Raw genomic sequence first — 20,559 nt, 5'->3', positions numbered from 1 at the left:
TCATCTTGGATCATTTTTAAAAAACACAGCAAGCAAGGGTTACTCCAAGCGGAGTCTCCCTTTTTTCCAAAAATTGGGCCCCACACACACCCACCCCTTCAGTGGCAGCAGTTGTGCCCCAGTTGTACAATTCACAGCTAGATTTGCATCAAGCACATTCTAAAATACGCTATTCTTAACCGTCCCCAGGATGACACCGGGGTAGGTAGCAAAGTCTTTCCTGATCCCAGCTCTGTTCATCTTGGCTTCTTTTAAAAACAATGTAAGCAAGGGTTACTCCAAGCGGAGTCTCCCTTTTTTCCAAAAATTGGGCCCCACACACACCCACCCCTTCAGTGGCAGCAGTTGTGCCCCAGTTGTACAATTCACAGCTAGATTTGCATCAAGCACATTCAAAAATATGCTATTCTTAACCGTCCCCAGGATGACACCGGGTTAGGTAGCAAAGTCTTTCTTGATCCCAGCTCTGTTCATCTTGGCTTCTTTTAAAAACAATGTAAGCAAGGGTTACTCCAAGCGGAGTGTCCCTTTTTTCCAAAAATTGGGCCCCACACACACCCACCCCTTCAGTGGCAGCAGTTGTGCCCCAGTTGTACAATTCACAGCTAGATTTGCATCAAGCACATTCAAAAATACGCTATTCTTAACCGTCCCCAGGATGACACCGGGGTAGGTAGCAAAGTCTTTCCTGATCCCAGCTCTGTTCCTCTTGGCTTCTTTTAAAAACAATGTAAGCAAGGGTTACTCCAAGCGGAGTCTCCCTTTTTTCCAAAAATTGGGCCCCACACACACCCACCCCTTCAGTGGCAGCAGTTGTGCCCCAGTTGTACAATTCACAGCTAGATTTGCATCAAGCACATTAAAAAATACGCTATTCTTAACCGTCCCCAGGATGACACCGGGGTAGGTAGCAAAGTCTTTCCTGATCCCAGCTCTGTTCATCTTGGCTTCTTTTAAAAACAATATAAGAAAGGATTACTCCAAGCGGAGTCTCCCTTTTTTCCAAAAATTGGGCCCCACACACACCCACCCCTTCAGTGGCAGCAGTTTTGCCCCAGTTGTACAATTCACAGCTAGATTTGCATCAAGCACATTCAAAAATACGCTATTCTTAACCGTCCCCAGGATGACACCGGGGTAGGTAGCAAAGTCTTTCCTGATGCCAGCTCTGTTCATCTTGGATAATTTTTAAAAAACACAGCAAGCAAGGGTTACTCCAAGCGGAGTCTCCCTTTTTTCCAAAAATTGGGCCCCACACACACCCACCCCTTCAGTGGCAGCAGTTGTGCCCCAGTTGTACAATTAACAGCTAGATTTGCATCAAGCACATTCAAAAATACGCTATTCTTAACCGTCTCCAGGATGACACCGGGGTAGGTAGCAAAGTCTTTCCTGATCCCAGCTCTGTTCATCTTGGCTTCTTTTAAAAACAATGTAAGCAAGGGTTACTCCAAGCGGATTCTCCCTTTTTTCCAAAAATTGGGCCCCACACACACCCACCCCTTCAGTGGCAGCAGTTGTGCTCCAGTTGTACAATTCACAGCTAGATTTGCATCAAGCACATTCAAAAATACGCTATTCTTAACCGTCCCCAGGATGACACCGGGGTAGGTAGCAAAGTCTTTCCTGATCCCAGCTCCGTTCATCTTGGCTTCTTTTAAAAACAATGTAAGCAAGGGTTACTCCAAGCGGAGTCTCCCTTTTTTCCAAAAATTGGGCCCCACACAGACACCTTATCAGTGGCAGCACTTGTGCCCTAGTTGCAAACAGGATGTTTTGATTTGCATCAAGCACATTCCAAATCCACAAGCATTTACTTTCCCCAGGATGACACAGGGGTAGTAAATTCCTTCTGGATCCATGACTTGTTCATTTTGATGAACGTCAGTCTGTCCACATTGTCACTGGACAGACGCGTGCGCTTATCTGTCAGCACACACCCAGCAGCACTGAAGACACGTTCAGAGACAACGCTGGCAGCTGGACACGACAAAATCTCCAAGGCGTAACTGGAGAGCTCTGGCCATTTTTCTAGATTTGAAGCCCAAAAGGAGCAAAGCTCCATTTGCAAAGTCATGGCATCGATGTTCATTTGGAGATACTCCTGTATCATCCTCTCCAGCCGTTGACTATGTGTCAGACTTGTTGTCTCTGGTGGCATTGAAAAGGAGGGTCTAAAAAAATTATGAAAAGATTCCATAAAATTGCTGTTACCAGCACCAGATACGGTCCTACTGGTACGGGTAGACTGTTGAAGATGACGAGACCGTCCCATGTTTGTCAAGTTACAACTGGGAGAATCACTCCCTGCACCTGCACGGTTGTTTGGTGATAAAGCCAAGCTAAGATCGAGTAACAGCTTCTGCTGATACTCCTGCATACGTGCGTCCCTTTCTATGGCTGGAATTATGTCACAAAATTTGGACTTGTACCGGGGATCTAATAGTGTGGCAATACAGTAGTCATCATTACTTCTAATTTTGACAATACGAGGGTCATGTTGGAGGTAGTGCAACAAGAAGGCACTCATGTGTCTTGCGCAGCCATGCGGACCAAGTCCACGCTGTGTTTGTGGCATAGAGGTGCTAACCGTTCTTTCTTCCTCTGACATCTCCCCCCAACCTCTTTCAACTGAAATTTGACCAAGGTCTCCCTCATCTGCTGAGTCTTCCATGTCCATGGACAGTTCGTCCTCCATTTCTTCATGTTCTCCTGCACCTTCCTCAACATCTCGCCTGCTACCATGCGCCCTTGTTGATCCCTGTCCACCATGGTCCCATGCCTGCCGCCTTGGTGATGATGAACGTCTGAACCTTGGTGATGTTGTTGTGTCTGGCACATATGAATCCTCCTGTAGTTCATCCCTTCCTGTTGTCCCACCCCCTGACTCCGAATAGTGTTTAGCGTGTGCTCCAGCATGTAAATGACTGGAATTGTCATGCTGATAATGGCATTGTCAGCGCTAAACATATTCGTCGCCATGTCGAAACTCTGCAGAAGGGTGCATAGGTCCTTGATCTGAGACCACTCCATCAGGGTGATCTGCCCCACCTCTGGATCTCGTTGGCCCAGGCTATACGTCATGACGTATTGCACCAGGCTTGGCGGTGCTGCCACATTCGCTGTAACATGTGGAGAGTTGAATTCCAGCGTGTCGCCACATCGTATTTCAGGCGATGAACCGGCAGGCCGAAAGACTTCTGGAGCGATGCAAGTCGCTCAGCTGCGGCGCTTGAACGGCGGAAGTGAGCAGACAGTTTTCGTGCCCTGTTCAGAAGGCCATCTAGGCCGGGATAGTGTGTTAAAAATTGCTGGACGACAAGGTTCAACACGTGAGCCATACAAGGTACGTGTGTCACCTTGCCCAGGCGAAGGGCCGCACCCAGGTTTGCAGCATTGTCGCACACGGCCTTACCAGGCTGCAGGTTGAGTGGAGACAACCATTTATTAAACTCGGACCGCAGAGCTGACCACAACTCCTCAGCTGTGTGACTCTTATTCCCAAGACATGTCAAGCTAAAAACCACCTGATGCCGTTGCGCTCTGCTGCCAGCATAGTAATGAGGGGTGCGTGATTCCTTCTGTGCAGTGAGAACGCTGGTGGCCTGACCAGGCAGGCTTGGGGCAGAGGTGGAGGACCCACATGAGGTGGAGGAGGCAGAAGCAGTGGCGGAACTTGGACAGACAGAGGATTGACACACAAGTCGTGGGGACGGCAAGACTTGTGCAGCAGACCCTTCACCATCTATCACCATAGTTACCCAGTGCCCAGTCAGCGACATGTAACGTCCCTATCAATGCCTACTGGTCCAAGTATCGGTGGTGAAATGCACCCGTTCACACACAGAGTTTCTCAAGGAAGTGGTGATGTTGTGTGCAACATGCTGGTGTAGCGCGGGCAAACCTTTCTTAGAGAAGTAGTGGCGACTAGGCATCTGGCACTGGGGCACAGCGACAGACATAAGGTCTCTAAAATCCTGTGTGTCCACTAGGCGGAAAGGCAGCATTTTGGTAGCCAAGAGCTTACAGAGGGATAGAGTCAACCTCTTAGCTTTGTCATGGGTCACAGGAAGTGGCCTTTTATTTGACCACATCTGAGGGACAGAGATCTGGCTGCTGTGTGTAGATGGTGTTGAGTAGGGTGTCCCTGGAAAAATGCTGGTTTGTGAGGAAAATGCAGGCGGAGACATGATGTTGCCTTCATCCAACGTTGGTGCTATCGATGTCTGAGAGAGCTGTACACACTCACTTGTTTCCCCTTCCAAACCAACTGACGACCTACCAAGCAAACTGCCTGTTGCGGTTACAGTGGTGGAAGTTGTGCGTGGAAAAACAGGTGTGACAGCTGTCCCCACACTCCTAGAAGATGAAGAGAGCGCGGATGCACTGTAAGGGGCAGGCGGTGGATGGTTCGCTCCGCTAGGCCGCATTGCAGCACGTTGAGCTTCCCACCGGGACATATGATATTTATTCATGTGATGATTCATGGAAAAAGTTGTCAAACTGCTGAGGTTTTGACCTCTACTAAGAGAACCATGACAAATTTTACAGATCACATAATTTGGGCGATCTTTTGCTATGTCAAAAAAGGACCAGGCTAGGCAAGGCTTAGAGGGCATGCGACCTGTTGATCCACCCCGACTAGTGCTCAGAGGCAGAGTGGTGGCTGAGGATGCAGTTGTAGACGTGCTACCAGTACTCCGACTCTGTCCAGGAAGGAGCAAGGTAACTTCGTCATCAGTTGCATCCTCCTCCACCTCCTCTGTTGACCTCCTCGAGTGCCTGACTGTGGGTTGACAGTAGGTGGGATCTAGAACTTCATCATCAATTGTTGTGTTTGCACTCCCCTCCCCCTCAGACCGAGACTCTTCTTGCCCTGACCGAATATTTAAGTTGTCATCCCAATCGGGTATCTGCGTCTCATCTTCATCAGTATGTTCCTCATTGTCTATAACCACAGGTGTTACAGTTTGTGACAAAGGGTCAACATTATGCTCAGAAACTTGGTCCTCACGGCCTGAGTCAGAGTCACAAAGGTTCTGGGCATCACTGCAGACCATTTCCTGTTCTGTACTCACTGTAGCTTGGGAGCAGACCTCTGATTCCCAGGCTATAGTGTGACTGAACAGCTCTGCAGACTCAGCCATCTCTGTTCCACCATACTGTGCAGGGCTGATGGAGACTTCAGAGCTGGGAGAAAGCAAGTTTGATTGGGATGACAACTCAGAGGACTGGTGTTTTTTAGATGCGGTACTTGAAGTGGCTGAGAGGGCACTTGTTGGACCACTTGAGATCCATTCAAGCATTTTCTTTTTTGGCCATCATCTACCTTTGTTCCTGTTGTTCGTGTCCGTAAAAAAGGGAGCACATCGGATTGTCCACGGTAAGTAGTAGACATCTTACTTTTGCTGGTAGATAGTCTATCTTCAGCAGATGATAATGGAGCTTTGCCACCTTCCCCACGGACAAACCCTTTTTTTCCTTTTCCACCACGCCTCTTCCCCTTTCCACCAGCATCTGTCATTTTGCCACTCATGTTGATTGCGACAAGATTGTGCACTGAAAATGTGGTAGTAAAAATTGAGAGGTGGTGTAGATTGCAGCGGTGGTCTAGCTTTATTAACAGCAGAATAATAAAGAATAAATATCCCTGACAATGCAACTACGGCCCTTAAATTGGCAGCATAATTTGCTAGTATAATGGCTTAGTAACTATCAGTTTGAGTGTGCAATGCAGGCAGACGTGCTGCAAATATCTGTGCACTACTGGGACTATACAGAAGTCCAACAGCCACGTTTAGGATGACACTAAGCTCACTCAGTGCTTGCTAGTATAATGGCTTAGTAACTATCAGTTTGAGTGTTCAATGCAGGCAGACGTGCTGCAAATATCTGTGCACTACTGGGACTATACAGAAGTCCAACAGCCACGTTTAGGATGACACTAAGTTCACTCAGTGTTTGCTAGTATAATGGATTAGTTATAATGAGTTGGAGTGTGCAATGCAGGCAGAGGTGCTGCAAATATCTGTGCACTACTGGGACTATACAGAAGTCCAACAGCCACGTTTAGGATGACACTATGTTCACTCAGTGTTTGCTAGTATAATGGCTTAGTAACTATCAGTTTGAGTGTGCAATGCAGGCAGACGTGCTGCAAATATCTGTGCACTACTGGGACTATACAGAAGTCCAACAGCCACGTTTAGGATGACACTAAGTTCACTCAGTGTTTGCTAGTATAATGGCTTAGTAACTATCAGTTTGAGTGTGCAATGCAGGCAGACGTGCTGCAAATATCTGTGCACTACTGGGACTATACAGAAGTCCAACAGCCACGTTTAGGATGACACTAAGTTCACTCAGTGTTTGCTAGTATAATGGCTTAGTAACTATCAGTTTGAGTGTGCAATGCAGGCAGACGTGCTGCAAATATCTGTGCACTACTGGGACTATACAGACGTCCAACAGCCACGTTTAGGATGACACTAAGTTCACTCAGTGTTTGCTAGTATAATGGCTTAGTAACTATCAGTTTGAGTGTGCAATGCAGGCAGACGTGCTGCAAATATCTGTGCACTACTGGGACTATACAGAAGTCCAATAGCCACGTTTAGGATGCCACTAGGTACACTCAGTGTTTGCTAGTATAATGGCTTAGTTATAATGAGTTGGAGTGTGCAGAGGACAGGAGGGTACAGTGCCAGGGTTGTGGGGCTCTGGGGAGAGGAAAGGAAGCCTGCCTTTCTATTCCCTCCTAATGGGGAAATGCAGCGAGGAAATCCCTGACCTTAGCTACACAGACGCTGTCTCTGTTTTCAGGACCTGTCACCTATGGCTCTGACCCTGCCGGTTCGAGCCCTTAAAAGGACTGATAGAAAGTGCTATCCCTAAGCTGTCCAGCGCTGTGTATGGAGCGCATACAGCAGTATCGGCGATAGGACAAAGGACGGAGCTGCGCCAGTGATGTCTGACACCAAGGACGCAGAAGAGATAATGGCGTCCGAACGGGCAGATACTCGTTTTTATAATGCAGGGACATGTGACATGGACATCCTATCACACATGCCGTTGCTTCTCTGGCTAAAAGTCCACTTAGCTGTGTGTGTGTGTGGGATTGGCTGACATAATGGCCCTCCCCACTACACGCGCGCGCTTAGGGAAGGAAGACAAGGAAAAAAAAAAAAATGGCGATCACCATTATACAAACAGCAGTGATCTGAAGGCGCTGTTCCCGCACACTATACACTGAAATTTCATAATAGTGTGAGTCACAGAGTTACTTACACTATTACAGCAGAAAGCCAGCTAGGAATTAGCTGTTTTTTTGCTGCTAGAACCGTTCTCGAACATTTCTAGAACTATCGAGCTTTTGCAAAAAGCTCGAGTTCCAGTTTGATCTAGAACAGGCCCCAAAATCACTCGAGCCTAGAACTGGAGAAACTCGAACCGCGAACCGCGCTCAACTCTAAAGAATAGCTTCTTTTAACCATTTCACGGCACTTCAAACTTGATTGCCATTTTTCATTAATTTACTGTATATAGGGATTATTCATCTATTTCTGTATTAATTGTAAAAAATGATTGCCATTTTGCAAAGAGGAAAAAGTGAAAACGTAAAAACAAAAATTGGCAGTGAAAGAAACCGGTTAAACAGATGTGTGAAAACAGATTTGCACAGTTAAATGTCTCAAATTCCTGTAATAATTTGTGAATTTGTTTTTAGATTTTTGATTAAAGCAAAACAATTGCCCCTCTCCAAAAAGGAACAGGTAACAACATGTCAGGAGACTGTTACAGCCCACAGTATAGCTGTGGAGTCACTGTTGATAAATTGATTTAAAGTTAAATTTGATTTAAAGTTAAACGGTTGCAAAAAGATTACCTTTTTCTTTTATAGAATTATTCTGTTTAAAATTCTTATTCCCCCATAAATTTTCAATTTATGTTTTTTAATATAAACAGACCCCCAAATCACGGTGCAATGAAAAATGTCCTCCTGGGTCCAGAAAGGCTCCAAATGGAGGATATCATTCCTGCTGCTACGACTGTGCTCCATGTTCTGAGAGTGAAGTGACCAATATAACAGGTAACAACACATTTTATTTCAATTATTTTTCTACATGTAATTTAAAAAATTAAATTTAATGGTTTTCTTACTTTTAAAAACGTGGTCCCCAAATTATAGAACTTTAATACCTTTGAAAGTAGATGGTAGTACAGGACATGATACTTCCTTCATATACAAACATGGTCAAAATTGTTGGTACCCCTCGTTTAATGAAATAAAAACCCACAATCGTCACAGAAATAACTTGAATTTGACCAAAATAATAATAAATAAAAAAATCTTTGAAAATGAACAAACGCAAGTCAGACATTGCTGCTTTTCTAACATGCTTCCACAAAATGTAAAAAAAAATAAAACTCATGAAACATGCCTGGACAGAAATGATGGCGCCCTCCTCTTCCACCTCCTCCTCCTTCTCCTCCTCCACCACCCCTCCCCTTCTTCCTCCTCTCATCCTCCTCCTCCTCCTTCTCCTCCTCCATCTCCTTCTCCTTCTCCTCCTCCTCCTCCTTAACTTTATATTTTGTTGCAATACCTTTTGAGGCAATCACTGCAAACGATTCCTGTAACTGTCAATGAGACCTCTGCATCTCTCAGCAGGTATTTCAGTCCACTCCTCAAGCAAACTGCTCCAGTTGTTTAGTGTTTGAAAGTTGCCTTTTCAAGACGGCATGTTTCAGCTCTTTCCTCAATAGGATAGGTCAGGTCAGGGCTCATAGAAGTCACTCCAGAATAGTCCAATGTTTTCCTCTCAGCCATTCTTGGGTGTTTTTAGCTGTGTATTTTTGGGTCATTATCCTCTTGCAAAACCCATGACCTGTGACTGAGACCTAGATTTCTGACATTGGGCAGCACATTTCTCTCTAGAATCCCTTGATAGTCTTGAGATTTCATTGTAACCTACACAGAATCAAGACAACCTGTGCCAGATGCAGCAAAGCAGCCCAAGAACATAACAGAGCCTCCTCCATGTTTCACAGTGGGACAGTGTTCTTTTCTTTATATGCTTCAGTTTTTCGTCTGTGAACATAGAGGTGATATGCCTTGCAAAAAGTTCAATTTTTGTCTCATCTGTCCATAGGACATTCTCCTAGAAGCTTTGTGGCTTGTCAACAGGTTGTTTGGCAAATTCCAATCTGGCTTTTTTATGACATTTTTTTTAACAATGGTGTCCTCTTTGGTCGTCTTCCATGATGTCCACTTTGGCTCAAACAATGATGGATGGTGTGATATGACACTGATGTTCCTTGAACTTGATGTTCACCTTTAATCTCTTTAGAAGTTTTTTGGGTTCTTTTGTTACCATTTGTATTATCCATCACTTTGATTTGTCATCAATTTTCCTCCGACAGCCACATCCTGGGAGGTTGGTTACAGTCCGATGGATCTTAAATTTCTAAATTATATGTGCAACTGTAGTCACAGGAACATCAAGCTGCTTAGAGATGGTCTTATAACCTTTACCTTTAACATGCTGTTACAGTCAAGAATGTCAATTGAAATAAGATGTAAGATACTCTAATTGCCAGCTGGGTTACACTGTGCAAAGATGGAACCTGTTGTTTGTACCCAATGGGCTGATGGATAATTTCTCAGCTTACACACTAAGATAAAGGAGAATGGGACCAAGTTACAGGTCACTCAATGCTGAAATAGAAACCCTGTAACTCCACTGAGTAACGATAAGGTATGGTGCCTGTATCTCTGTTACCTCACAGAGGTAGGAAATAGCATATACGGTATGAGTGGACAAAGGCAATTGAGTACAAGCCACACTTCACTTAGACAGGAGGGTCAGGTAGAGCCCAATGGGAGAGCACCTAGAGGTCAACAAGTTTGACTATGCTCTGACCCTAGATAGGTCCACAAGCACCTGTATGCCATATCCCTGGGTTCCAGCTGGTACACCACTGGTTCCCACATGACAATCATAGTCCGGCCTTTACACCTAACCTTGACGCTAAAATGTAACCCAATACAGGTCCACAACCACCTCTTTGCTGTGCCCCTAGGTCCCAGGCGGTTCACTACTGGTCCCCAAACAACAAACGTAGTCTGGACTTGCTGCCTAACCCTGGGTCAAACAGACAGAAGGCGAGTTGTTGAGGATAAGACTCAAGCGGTCTCTCTGGATCTGACTGCTGTTCCAAATTATAATGTCATGAGTGCACTTCGAGAAGTAAACAACGGACACTATATCAGTTATGAACCTTCTCCATGACAGACGCTGAGCAACTGGCTCTCTTTATTGTTTGAAACTTTATACAGTTCAGAAGAAGTAAGGGGTGTAGACAAAGTATAGTCCAATCAAGTATTGCCGGCTGGACTCAGGACGTATAGGAATTTGCATAATCTCTGTTGGATTAGTCAGTCTAAACTTTAAGAATTCTCCTTTGTTCAGCATCTTGGGTGTAGACAGGATGTGGCAGACATCTTCAAATTACATGTGCTGGTATATAGTGTGTTAAGGAAAATCACTAAATATGCAATATACATGTATACGTGTTAGTAAGAAACAAAAGCATTTATAAATAAGTGTGTTAATTTACATCTACTAAACTATATACCTGAGTCTATGAAATGACTGAATTAAGTATTTCTGTTACTTAATTCTTATCCCCAACAGTCCCCCCTAAACACTTATTTCTGTCATTTCTAAATTCTAAGGGTACTGTGTTTCCTTAGGAGGAGAGGTAGAAAGATCTGTTGGGAAAACCTGCCTAACTGAACGTTGAGGCATGGGCGGAAAGGGAAAGGGGTTTTCTTCAGTGGTTTGAGACCAAGGATTTCTAGATGAATCCTCACCCTTTGTAGTGGGGCTTTCCCATGTCCCATGGTTCTCTAAGTCCTCTCATCTAACTGCTTTGGCAATGATAGTCTGAGACTGTACAGGTTTTTTGAAAAGGATAAATATGAGCAGGACGCTCAGTGCAGCTCTGGTGGGTCGACCCTTCTACAATGCGAGGCGTGGATCCATTGAAGTTTCTGCGGTTGGCTCAGCTCATCTAATGTTGACTCATGACTCTTTCTTGATTGTCCTTTAGGATCAATCAGTCTCCTGACCGAAAACCATATACTACTAGCTCTGATTTAAGATCTGAAATTGGAAAATACACCTGTTTATCACACTATTTAATCAATCATATAAAAATTGTACATGCCTGTACTAAACAAAAAAATATCTTACATAAAGACCTGTTTATTACAGAAAGAAAACAAAACATACATTTTCTTCACGATTTGCCAGTTTCCACTTTTCTATAAAATATATACCTTTTTTGTAAACCCATTTTTTATTACATACCACCATCATGTGCTTCTCAGCAATAATGTCGTTTTCTGCACTGGAATGTCTCTGACCAAACCTGGAAAGAAATCTACACAACACGCACAGACATGTGTACAATGTGCTCATGATATACATCTATAATCAGTTTGCAGTCTCTAAAAATGGGTAGAGCAGGTGCAGGGTGTTTCTGTGGATTCTTTACAGTTTTTTTCTCATTTCGTTTTAGGAACATGTCTTACAAGACTGGGTGAGTCTGTCCACCTGAGTACTGAACCCTGGTGTCACACACTGACAATTGTCTTTCACAGAATTTAGTCCATAGGTTACCTGAGCCATCATTAAGAAGAGATTTCATGGCAGAGAAAGCTTACCACCCTTTGTCCACAGACATTCCTCAGTCAGCTGGCTCCCTGCATGTCACACTCCATTCCTTGTTGAATCGCTTGTTCCTGTAGGGATTTAAGAACACAAGGAGTGACAGAAGTCACTGACGTGACAGGTGCCACCGAGGTATAGTACTGGTCTGTATTGGTAAAGGACTCCTTAACTCTAGGCCCGTTCACTGCTCCTTGGTCAGCTGCACCTGTGCGAGGATCTCCATCCGATTCCATCAGCTCAGATCTAGACTTTCTCTCCAGCATATCTAGCTCATTTGACAACAGGAAAATATCTACAACCTACAAACACCTCTAACCATCTTACCCACTACTGCCGTACCCATCTAGAGAGGGCATTAATACGTCACTTCCTCCTGTACCAATAGGAGGGAAGGGAGTGGTTCAAATTTTGATTACCTCATGTTGTGTAAACCGTAGCATATCCAGTGTAGAATCGACCAGCATCTTGTGCCGTCTATGAAAACAAAAAACTAAAAAAAAAATATACATTAGATTAAAAATATACATTAGATAATTCTTATAACAGTCATGCTTCATAGTAGTCTAGTAAACATAACTTTTGCAAGGGAAAGGCCAGCTTCAAAGCCTATCTAATATGCCTGCTGCACCCTCTACTATTGGAGAATATAATAAATAACTTCTTCCCCCCCGTTTTTTTGTTTTTGTTTTTGTTTACCAATGTGGCAAAATTTTTATGCTGGTATTCCCTAAAAGAAAAAATAAGACAGCAGGTAAAATATTAGCTACATACTAGAAACTAAAATTGGACAAACACTGAAAATAAGGTATAGCTTACAACAATATACATTGCTGGGGAATTATAAAACCTTACAATAGACAACACAGTTCGTATATACTGTATCCATAAAGAAAAGAAAACCTTTGATGGTAAAAAATAACTGAAACATGGTTAGATGAAAGCTGTGACTGGGCGGCTAACCTGCAAAGGTATAAATTGTTTAGAAAGAATCATAAAAACAGAAAAGGGGTTAGAGTCTGTATACAAAGTCACAAAATAAAAATATATTGTTCAAATAAATCACCATAAAAAAACAAAACAATACAGAAACTAATTTGCATATCTCATAATTCTAATTTTCCCTACAAAATTAATTTAATCATTCAGGTATAAGCAGGAAACTAAAAATGTGAAATCCTGAACTTAAAGGGTTAATGGAACTCCTCTAGCTGTTAGAGGCGACATTCCATTCTCTCTTTTAGTAGAAGCCAGAGAGAAAGGGGGGAGGAAAAAACTCATCTTCCTCTGATTTTAAAGAAGACAGCTTTGAAACCTCTTACTCTCCACAATACACATCTCCGCTGGGTGCATTTTATATTTTTCTTTTTTTTTTTCTACAAATGGATATGATACCTTCTGACATCATTAGGGTAAGTCTTCTAAGATTTTTTAGATTAGCTAATACAGTACAAAAATATGTATTTACCTACTTCTATTCTATTTTATGATATAATGTTACTGGACTTTTAGAATACTAATTATTTTATGTGGACAGTTACCTCTTTCTATTTACCAATTCTTTAAAGTTTCACTTATTTATTTCTGACTTACATTTATTGGATAGCTGAGTAAGCAAATATACTATTTAAATGTTATACTTATATACTAGAAAACACCTCTCCCCACCAAAAAAAGAAAAAAAAGTTTAAAAGGGATGGGTTTAGAGCTTTGTACAAAGAACCACTGAGAGTGGCCGGACCAAGCAGGATGTATACGGGGAGTGTCTACATTATTATGCATTTATGCGCTCTGCTATTGGCTACTATTCGATAAATACCTATATTTATGCATGATTCCTATGAAGAACAAGGTATTCAAAATAACAAAGTTTATACTTGTAAACTCTCAATATTCTCTCTAGGCTAAAAGAATCCCCCAAAATCTCCTAATTGTCATAACGTGCTCTGAAGATAGAAAACTTAGCACAATTACATGTACATTTAACACTCGATCAGTTTTTTTTTTCTTTCCACTATTTCTCCGGAGCTGTCTAGCCCCCCTTCCAGATGTGCGGGTAGTGTACATTCCAGCTCGCGAAGGGGGGATATGCTGCCAGTTTCTTCCCCATCTTTTCTTTGGTAGCAGGATCCTGTTAGGAGTATCATTTAAACTGAACTAAGGAGTGATAACTTCACAATCTCATCATAGATTCTTTACATTACCCATGTCAATCTTTTTGGACCATCTGTCAACACAGTTATACAACATATACTTTCTTCAATTTTCCACTGACTGGAGTGACAGCGTCCTCGGCTCCTGCAGAAAAATCCGATTTTTTTTCTTGAACAAAGTATACATAGTGCTCTAATTGGACCGCGGTTCCAATATTTACCCTTTTCCCACCTCCCCTGCTGTGTAATAAGGACACACTTATGACTTCCAATGTATGAATACAGTATACCGTTCCTCATACGTCTCTATTTCTGGCTTCTTACACAGCAGTGCATGAGTTAATACTCAGGGGAATACGCTGATTCAAACACTATAATCCACCTGAACCCCTCCCCCTCCTTGCCATGTAAAGCGGACACAATTCTCGCGTCCAACACATGGATACTTATATACCGTTATCCATGTGTTCCTATTTCTCCGGCTATAAACACGGAAATAGATATGATACAAACACAGGGGGAAACGTTGATTCCCTTATCTCTCTGTTCCAATCCAAAACAAACTCACGATTGTAAAATACCGATATACATATAAGCCAACTACATTCTGTTCCAAATTCCAAACAAAATATCACTCTGGTAAGCTAGCTGGGTTCCTTCTCTCCGTGGATCTCACAGTCCCCCTCCCTCCTTCTGATCCTTCTAGCAGCCGCGTAACAATCTCCAGCAGTACAAGCAGCCAGATCATTAACGACCTACACCCAGTACCTATGGGTTTTGATCCTTCCTTTGTTCTAGGCTACCGGCAAAAAATAGGCACACGCTGAGGTTTGCAGCATCTATCTCCCTCCCAGATCATAGACCAAACTTTTCACCGAAAACCCCCGACTTACAGGCAAATCGTCACATACAATGTATATGAAGCTCACCTGTGATTTTTGAGAGTGATCAGCTCTTTTTCGGGGGACCCTCGGGTACTGGGAAATGGCCTCCTGTATCCGAGAGAGAAAGTCAGACAATATTTCTTATGGTAGCCCCACGATTTTGGAGTGCCAGCTGTTGAGGATAAGACTCAAGCGGTCTCTCGGGATCTGACTGCTGTTCCAAATTATAATATCATGAGTGCACTTCAAGAAGTAAACAATGGACACTATATCAGTTATGAACCTTCTCCATGACAGACGCTGAGCAACTGGCTCTCTTTATTGTTTGAAACTTTATACAGTTCAGTAGAAGGAAGGGGTGTAGACAAAGTATAGTCCAATCAAGTATTGCCAGCTGGACTCAGGACGTATAGGAATTTGCATAATCTCTGTTGGATTGGTCAGTCTAAACTTTAGGAATTCTCCTTTGTTCATCATCTTGGGTGTAGACAGGATGTGGCAGACATCTTCAAATTACATGTGCTGGTATATACTGTGTTAAGGAAAATCACTAAATATGCTATATACATATATACGTGTTAGTAAGAAACAAAAGCATTCATACATGTGTGTGTCAGTTTACATCCACTAAACTATATACCTGAGTCTAAGAAATGGCTGAATTAAGTCGTTCTGGTTACTTAATTCTTATCCCCAACAGAGTGTGCTGTGACAAGCTTATGTCTGCACACAAAGAGATAACTGCGCACCTAGGTGCACTCTCCGGGGTCTTTTAATGCTAAGCACATCGACAAACACTCAGCCAGACTATCATGGCATGTACAGGAGCCAATGGAGAAGTTCCACATAAGCAATGATATCACCAGCAACAAATCTGAGACTGCCACGTCATTGGTGATGTCACTATCAACCAATCAGAAGCTGCCACTTCAGAGGTGACTTCATCCTGCCAACCAAAAGCTGCGACGTCACACATATGTGCAGTGGAGCTCTTTTGGGACTTAGCCCCTGGCTGCAACACCTTAGCACACACCTGCGCAGTAGGATGGAGCTGGAACTTAGTCTTAGAATTTTATATAGTCCTGCTAGCATCCCGGGCAGAAGTTAGATACAAAAAAGAATCAGAGATAAAGCATAAAATAAATATTCTTTATTGTGACAAAATTTATTAAAATACAAGATGAGGTGCAGTAAAAGGGAAGGTGCACAAGGTGGCATACCAGAGCAGCAGAGGAAAGTGTCAGGTTAGAATAATCCATAATATAGCCAATAATAGAAAAAATCCTAATCAGTATATATATAGTATATAGAAATCCCTGTGATAGGAAGATAATTTAAAGTGGCACAAGTGTAAATAGTATAAACAAACCTAAGAACACTTACTTACCACTGGAATGTCACCAGGTCCTCATTGCAGGAAGGAGAAGTCAGCTGCGGTCACGACGCAGGGGATGGGGGGCCCGTATACAGGCCCTGGGACCCTTCGCACTACGTGGCTCAGGCGACCACTGCTGCGACCGTGGTAGTTATGCAGCGCCCCTAGTTTGTAAGCCAATAAATGAATGAAGCGTGAAGGGGCCCCTTTCTGTTGGGGCTCCGGACTAGAGCACTAATTGATCCCCCATTTTTATACCCTTCAAAGTACAATTGTTAGTATCATACTTAGGAGATCAGCCTAGCCGCTTAGAATTTAACCTCTTAATGACCGCGGGCAGTAATATTACATCCTAGCGGTCATAGTGTTACTGCCCACGGTCTGCTGCCGGCAAATTGCCAAAATCGGCCCACATCTCAGCTGATTTTCACAGCTGAGATGTGTACCTGCCAGGCATCAGCAGAATCGTTTTCTGCTAATGCCGTTTAACCCCTTAAATGGCGCTGTCAATATGTGACAGTGCCATTATAACGGCATCGACGGTAAAACATTTACTTACCACCCAATACCGGAAGTCATGTGATGTGATCACGTGAGTTCCAGTGGTTGTCATGGTAGCACAGGGTCATGTGATGACTCCTGTAGCTAACATTAATTACTTTCGGTTTCACTCAGCCCGGATCCGAGTGAATCAGAAAATGAGCATATCTGCTGTTTACAGCTGTATAGCTATGATCAGCAGATATGGCTGAGCGATCGGATTGTTGATCCATATAGCCCCCTAGGGCTAGAACAGAACTGTTTTAAAAAAAAAACCAAAAAGCTAAAAGTTCAAATCACCCCCCTTTTGCCCTGTTGAAAATTAACGAGTTAAAAAAATAAAAAATATACACACATTTAGTATTGCCGCATTCAGAAACGCCCGATATATCAAAATATAAAATCAATTAATCTGATACGCAAACGGTGTAGTGGCAAAAAAATTCCATACTCCAAAATTACGTTTTTTGGTCGCCACAACTTTTGCACAAAATGCAATAACAGGCGATCAATATGCAGCATCTGCGCAAAAATTGTACCGTTAAAAACGTCGCCTCTAGACGCAAAAAATAAGTCATCACTGAGCCATAGATCCCGAAAAATGAGAACACTATGGGTGACGGAATATGGCATAAACGAGCGCCACTTTTTTCTGACAAACTTACGATTTTGTTTAACCCCTTATATAAAAGTAAACCTATTCATGTTTCATGTCTACGAACTCACACTGACCTGAGTCTTCACATCCAAACATCAGTTTTACCTTATAGTAAACAAGGTGAATAAAATATCTCAAAAACAATAGTGCTATCGCACTTTTTTTGCAATTTTTCTGCACTTGGAAATTTTTTGCCGTTTTACAGTACACTTTATGATAAAACTTAAGGTTTAATTTAAAAGTAAAGCTCGCTCCACAAAAAATGAGCCCTCACATGACCATACTGACAGAAAAATAAAAAAGTTATGTCTCTCGGAAGAAGAATGGCAAAAAAAAAACTGAAAGCGAAAAAATCGGCCGGTCATTATGGGGTTAATGAATTATCATGAATATGGATTATATATTTAATTACACTAGCCAACAACAAAATTGCATTTGGTTTGTAATATGCCAAATCATATGTATTTTTGCCTCCAGATTCCAAATATACCATCAAAAATGGTGTATCATGTAAGATTTTTTTTAGATATTGCGGATATTGCAGATTTTTTAAATGTATTTTGTGTACTTGCTTTGTTACCACAATCCCTCATTTGTTTTTTGTTTGAAATTATTGAATTACCAACTAAGCCTGTGATAATATTCATTTTGCTTTAACATCCAGTGTAAAAAGCTATAAAAAGTCACCAAAGAGCAGGTGTCCTATATGATAAATATTTCATAATGTGATTTAGCTGGCTTCCATAGTATTGCTCAATGAAATGGTATTGTGCAATGATATGTAAAGCTTGGGAATTAGTGAAATGTCTGAACAGCATATAAATGTGCAATCATAGAGTTCTGCTGTATTTCTTAGCGTTGGTGAGACCCTTTTAAAAATTCTTCTTTAATTATGGTGAAATAGCAAAATGGCACGTGCTTAATGTTGTCGTTGTTGCACAATCAATCCTTATAACTTCTGCTTGTGTGTGGAAAGTTTACAACAAAAGCAAACAAAAGCAAAATTGGGAAATATAAAGATCATGAATGAAAGATTTGCTGTGATTTAAAAGTTGTTGCTCTGTTTTAAGGTTTAAAGGGTGCTTTTACTAAATTCTGCTGCTTTTTGTGTCTGTGGGAGAGCCGAGACACCAAAAACCAGTACACAGTCAAGGAATGGCCTGTGAGGAAATTGTACATTCCTGGAAAAGAACATGTCAAATATATCCCATTGGTTGATCCAAGCGAAATAATTTTGCCACCTCTACATATAAAGCTAGGATTGATCAAGAACTTTGTAAAAGCTCTTGATAAAGAAGGTCAGGCTTTCAATCATTTGGTTGCTATGTTTCCAAAATTGAGGGCAGCTAATTTAAATTCATTGGACCTCAAATCAGGAAATTGCTAAAGATGAAACGTTCAAGTCAAAACTTAAGAAACATGAGTAATCTGGTTGGTTCTCCTTCAAAGAAAATGTTGAAGGCTTCTTGAGTAACAATAAAGATGATGACTATGTTACCACAGCCAATGAGTTATTGTAAAACTTCAAAGAAATGAGCTGTAGAATGTCATTGAAAATGCATACATTTGCACCTTGACTTTTTCCAGAAAATTTTGGTTCTGTTAGTGACGAACAAGGTGAGCATTTTCACCAGTAGATTCTTATCATGGAAAACGCTACCAAGGATGAGCAACTACTGCTAGATGTTGTGTAGGGAGACGATGAGACTACATACAAAAGGAAAGACTCACAGCCCATTTTGCCTAACAACTTGACATTAGAATTTGGATTTTAATAGCAATTAAGCGCAAAGTGTATAATTTAAGTGCTATTGCTATTATTATGACTTTGTATCATCATTACAACTTTATGACATTGATAGTGTAGCTTTTAAGTAGGCCTAATAGTTTCTTATCGTCTTACTTAAAATGCTGTGTATCTATTAAATGTGACATGATAGAAAGAATACAAATTTCCACTGAATTCAGCACCCCAAAAATAGTTAAAGCCACCCATTTTCAAACCAGATACAGAAAAATAAAATTTGTTGTGTTACTTATCATAATCACAATATCCTTTCTTTTTACTCTGCAGATAGTGAAATCTGTGAAAAATGTCCCATGGATGAGTGGCCAAATCTAGAAAAAACTGAATGCATTCCTAAATTATATGTATATCTCTCATATAAAGATGAAATTGCTGCTTTTTTCTGTTTCTCAGTAATTCTGTGCTGTGCTATGACTTGTTATACGCTACGAAAATTTATCTTGTTTTGGGACACTCCTCTGGTGAAGGCCAACAACCGGACTCTGAGTTTCATCCTTCTAGTCTCCATATTACTGAGCTTTCTTTGTATTTTCTTGTTCCTCGGTCGTCCTTTGGATATAACCTGCATGCTGAGACAGACTTTGTTTGGAATCTTCTTTACCTTAGCAATTTCTTCACTTCTTGCTAAGTCCATCATTGTCTGCATTGCTTTTAAAGCCACAAAACCCAGCAGTTCCTGGAGAAAGTTTACTGGAGTCTTATTCCCCAACCTCATAGTGTTGGTTTGCTCCTTATTTCAGCTTCTTATCTGTGTTTGTTGGTTGGTGATATGCCCACCCTACCAAGAGTTTAATATGAGCACATATCCCGGGACAATCATCATCCAGTGTAATGAAGGCTCAGATATCTGGTTCTACTCCATGTTAGGTTATCTGGGGCTCTTGGCAGCTGTCAGCTTTTTTCTGGCTTTCATGGTAAGGAAATTACCAGACAGTTTCAATGAAGCCAAGTACATCACCTTCAGCATGCTGGTGTTCTGTAGCGTTTGGATTGCCATGATCCCGGCTTATCTGAGCACCAGGGGGAAATATATGGTGGCCTTAGAGATATTTGCCATACTGACCTCATGTGCTGGGATATTAAGCTGTATATTCTTCCCTAAATTGTATATTCTGTTGGTTAATCCAGAAATAAACATTAGAAAGCAGGTGCTATCAAGGTTGGGGAAGACTTAATTTGTGACTCACATGTATGCACATTCATATTTGTACTGCAGATGTAATATTTAGTTAAACCTATATGTTTACAAAAGAAATAAAGATTGTAATCACATCTGCCTCTCATTTGTATTGTATGTAAAAGACTGTTCAAGTTGGTAAACAATTGTGAGCTAAACAATTATTCACTTTTAAGTCATATAAATATCTGGAAATGGTGAATGAGATCATTGCTGAGAACATTGTATTC

The 20,559-nt window shown here is 41.8% G+C and overlaps 1 protein-coding gene across 1 annotated transcript in view; it reads left to right on the top strand.

The window, feature by feature from the left end:
• Window positions 1-20,327, top strand: part of LOC142311542 (vomeronasal type-2 receptor 26-like) — a 100,671-nt gene extending 80,344 nt beyond the window's left edge. The window contains exons 6-7 of the mRNA XM_075350486.1: window positions 7,966-8,089; window positions 19,420-20,327. Coding sequence (XP_075206601.1) covers window positions 7,966-8,089; window positions 19,420-20,327 — 1,032 coding nt within the window. The remainder of the gene's footprint in view (window positions 1-7,965; window positions 8,090-19,419) is intronic.
• Window positions 20,328-20,559: the final 232 nt, after the last annotated feature.

This window comes from Anomaloglossus baeobatrachus, chromosome 1 (genome assembly GCF_048569485.1).
Source record: "Anomaloglossus baeobatrachus isolate aAnoBae1 chromosome 1, aAnoBae1.hap1, whole genome shotgun sequence".
Classification (NCBI taxonomy): domain Eukaryota; kingdom Metazoa; phylum Chordata; class Amphibia; order Anura; family Aromobatidae; genus Anomaloglossus; species Anomaloglossus baeobatrachus.
The sequence above is the reverse complement of the archived record's forward strand: the minus strand, read 5'-3'. Positions and strand labels throughout refer to the sequence as shown.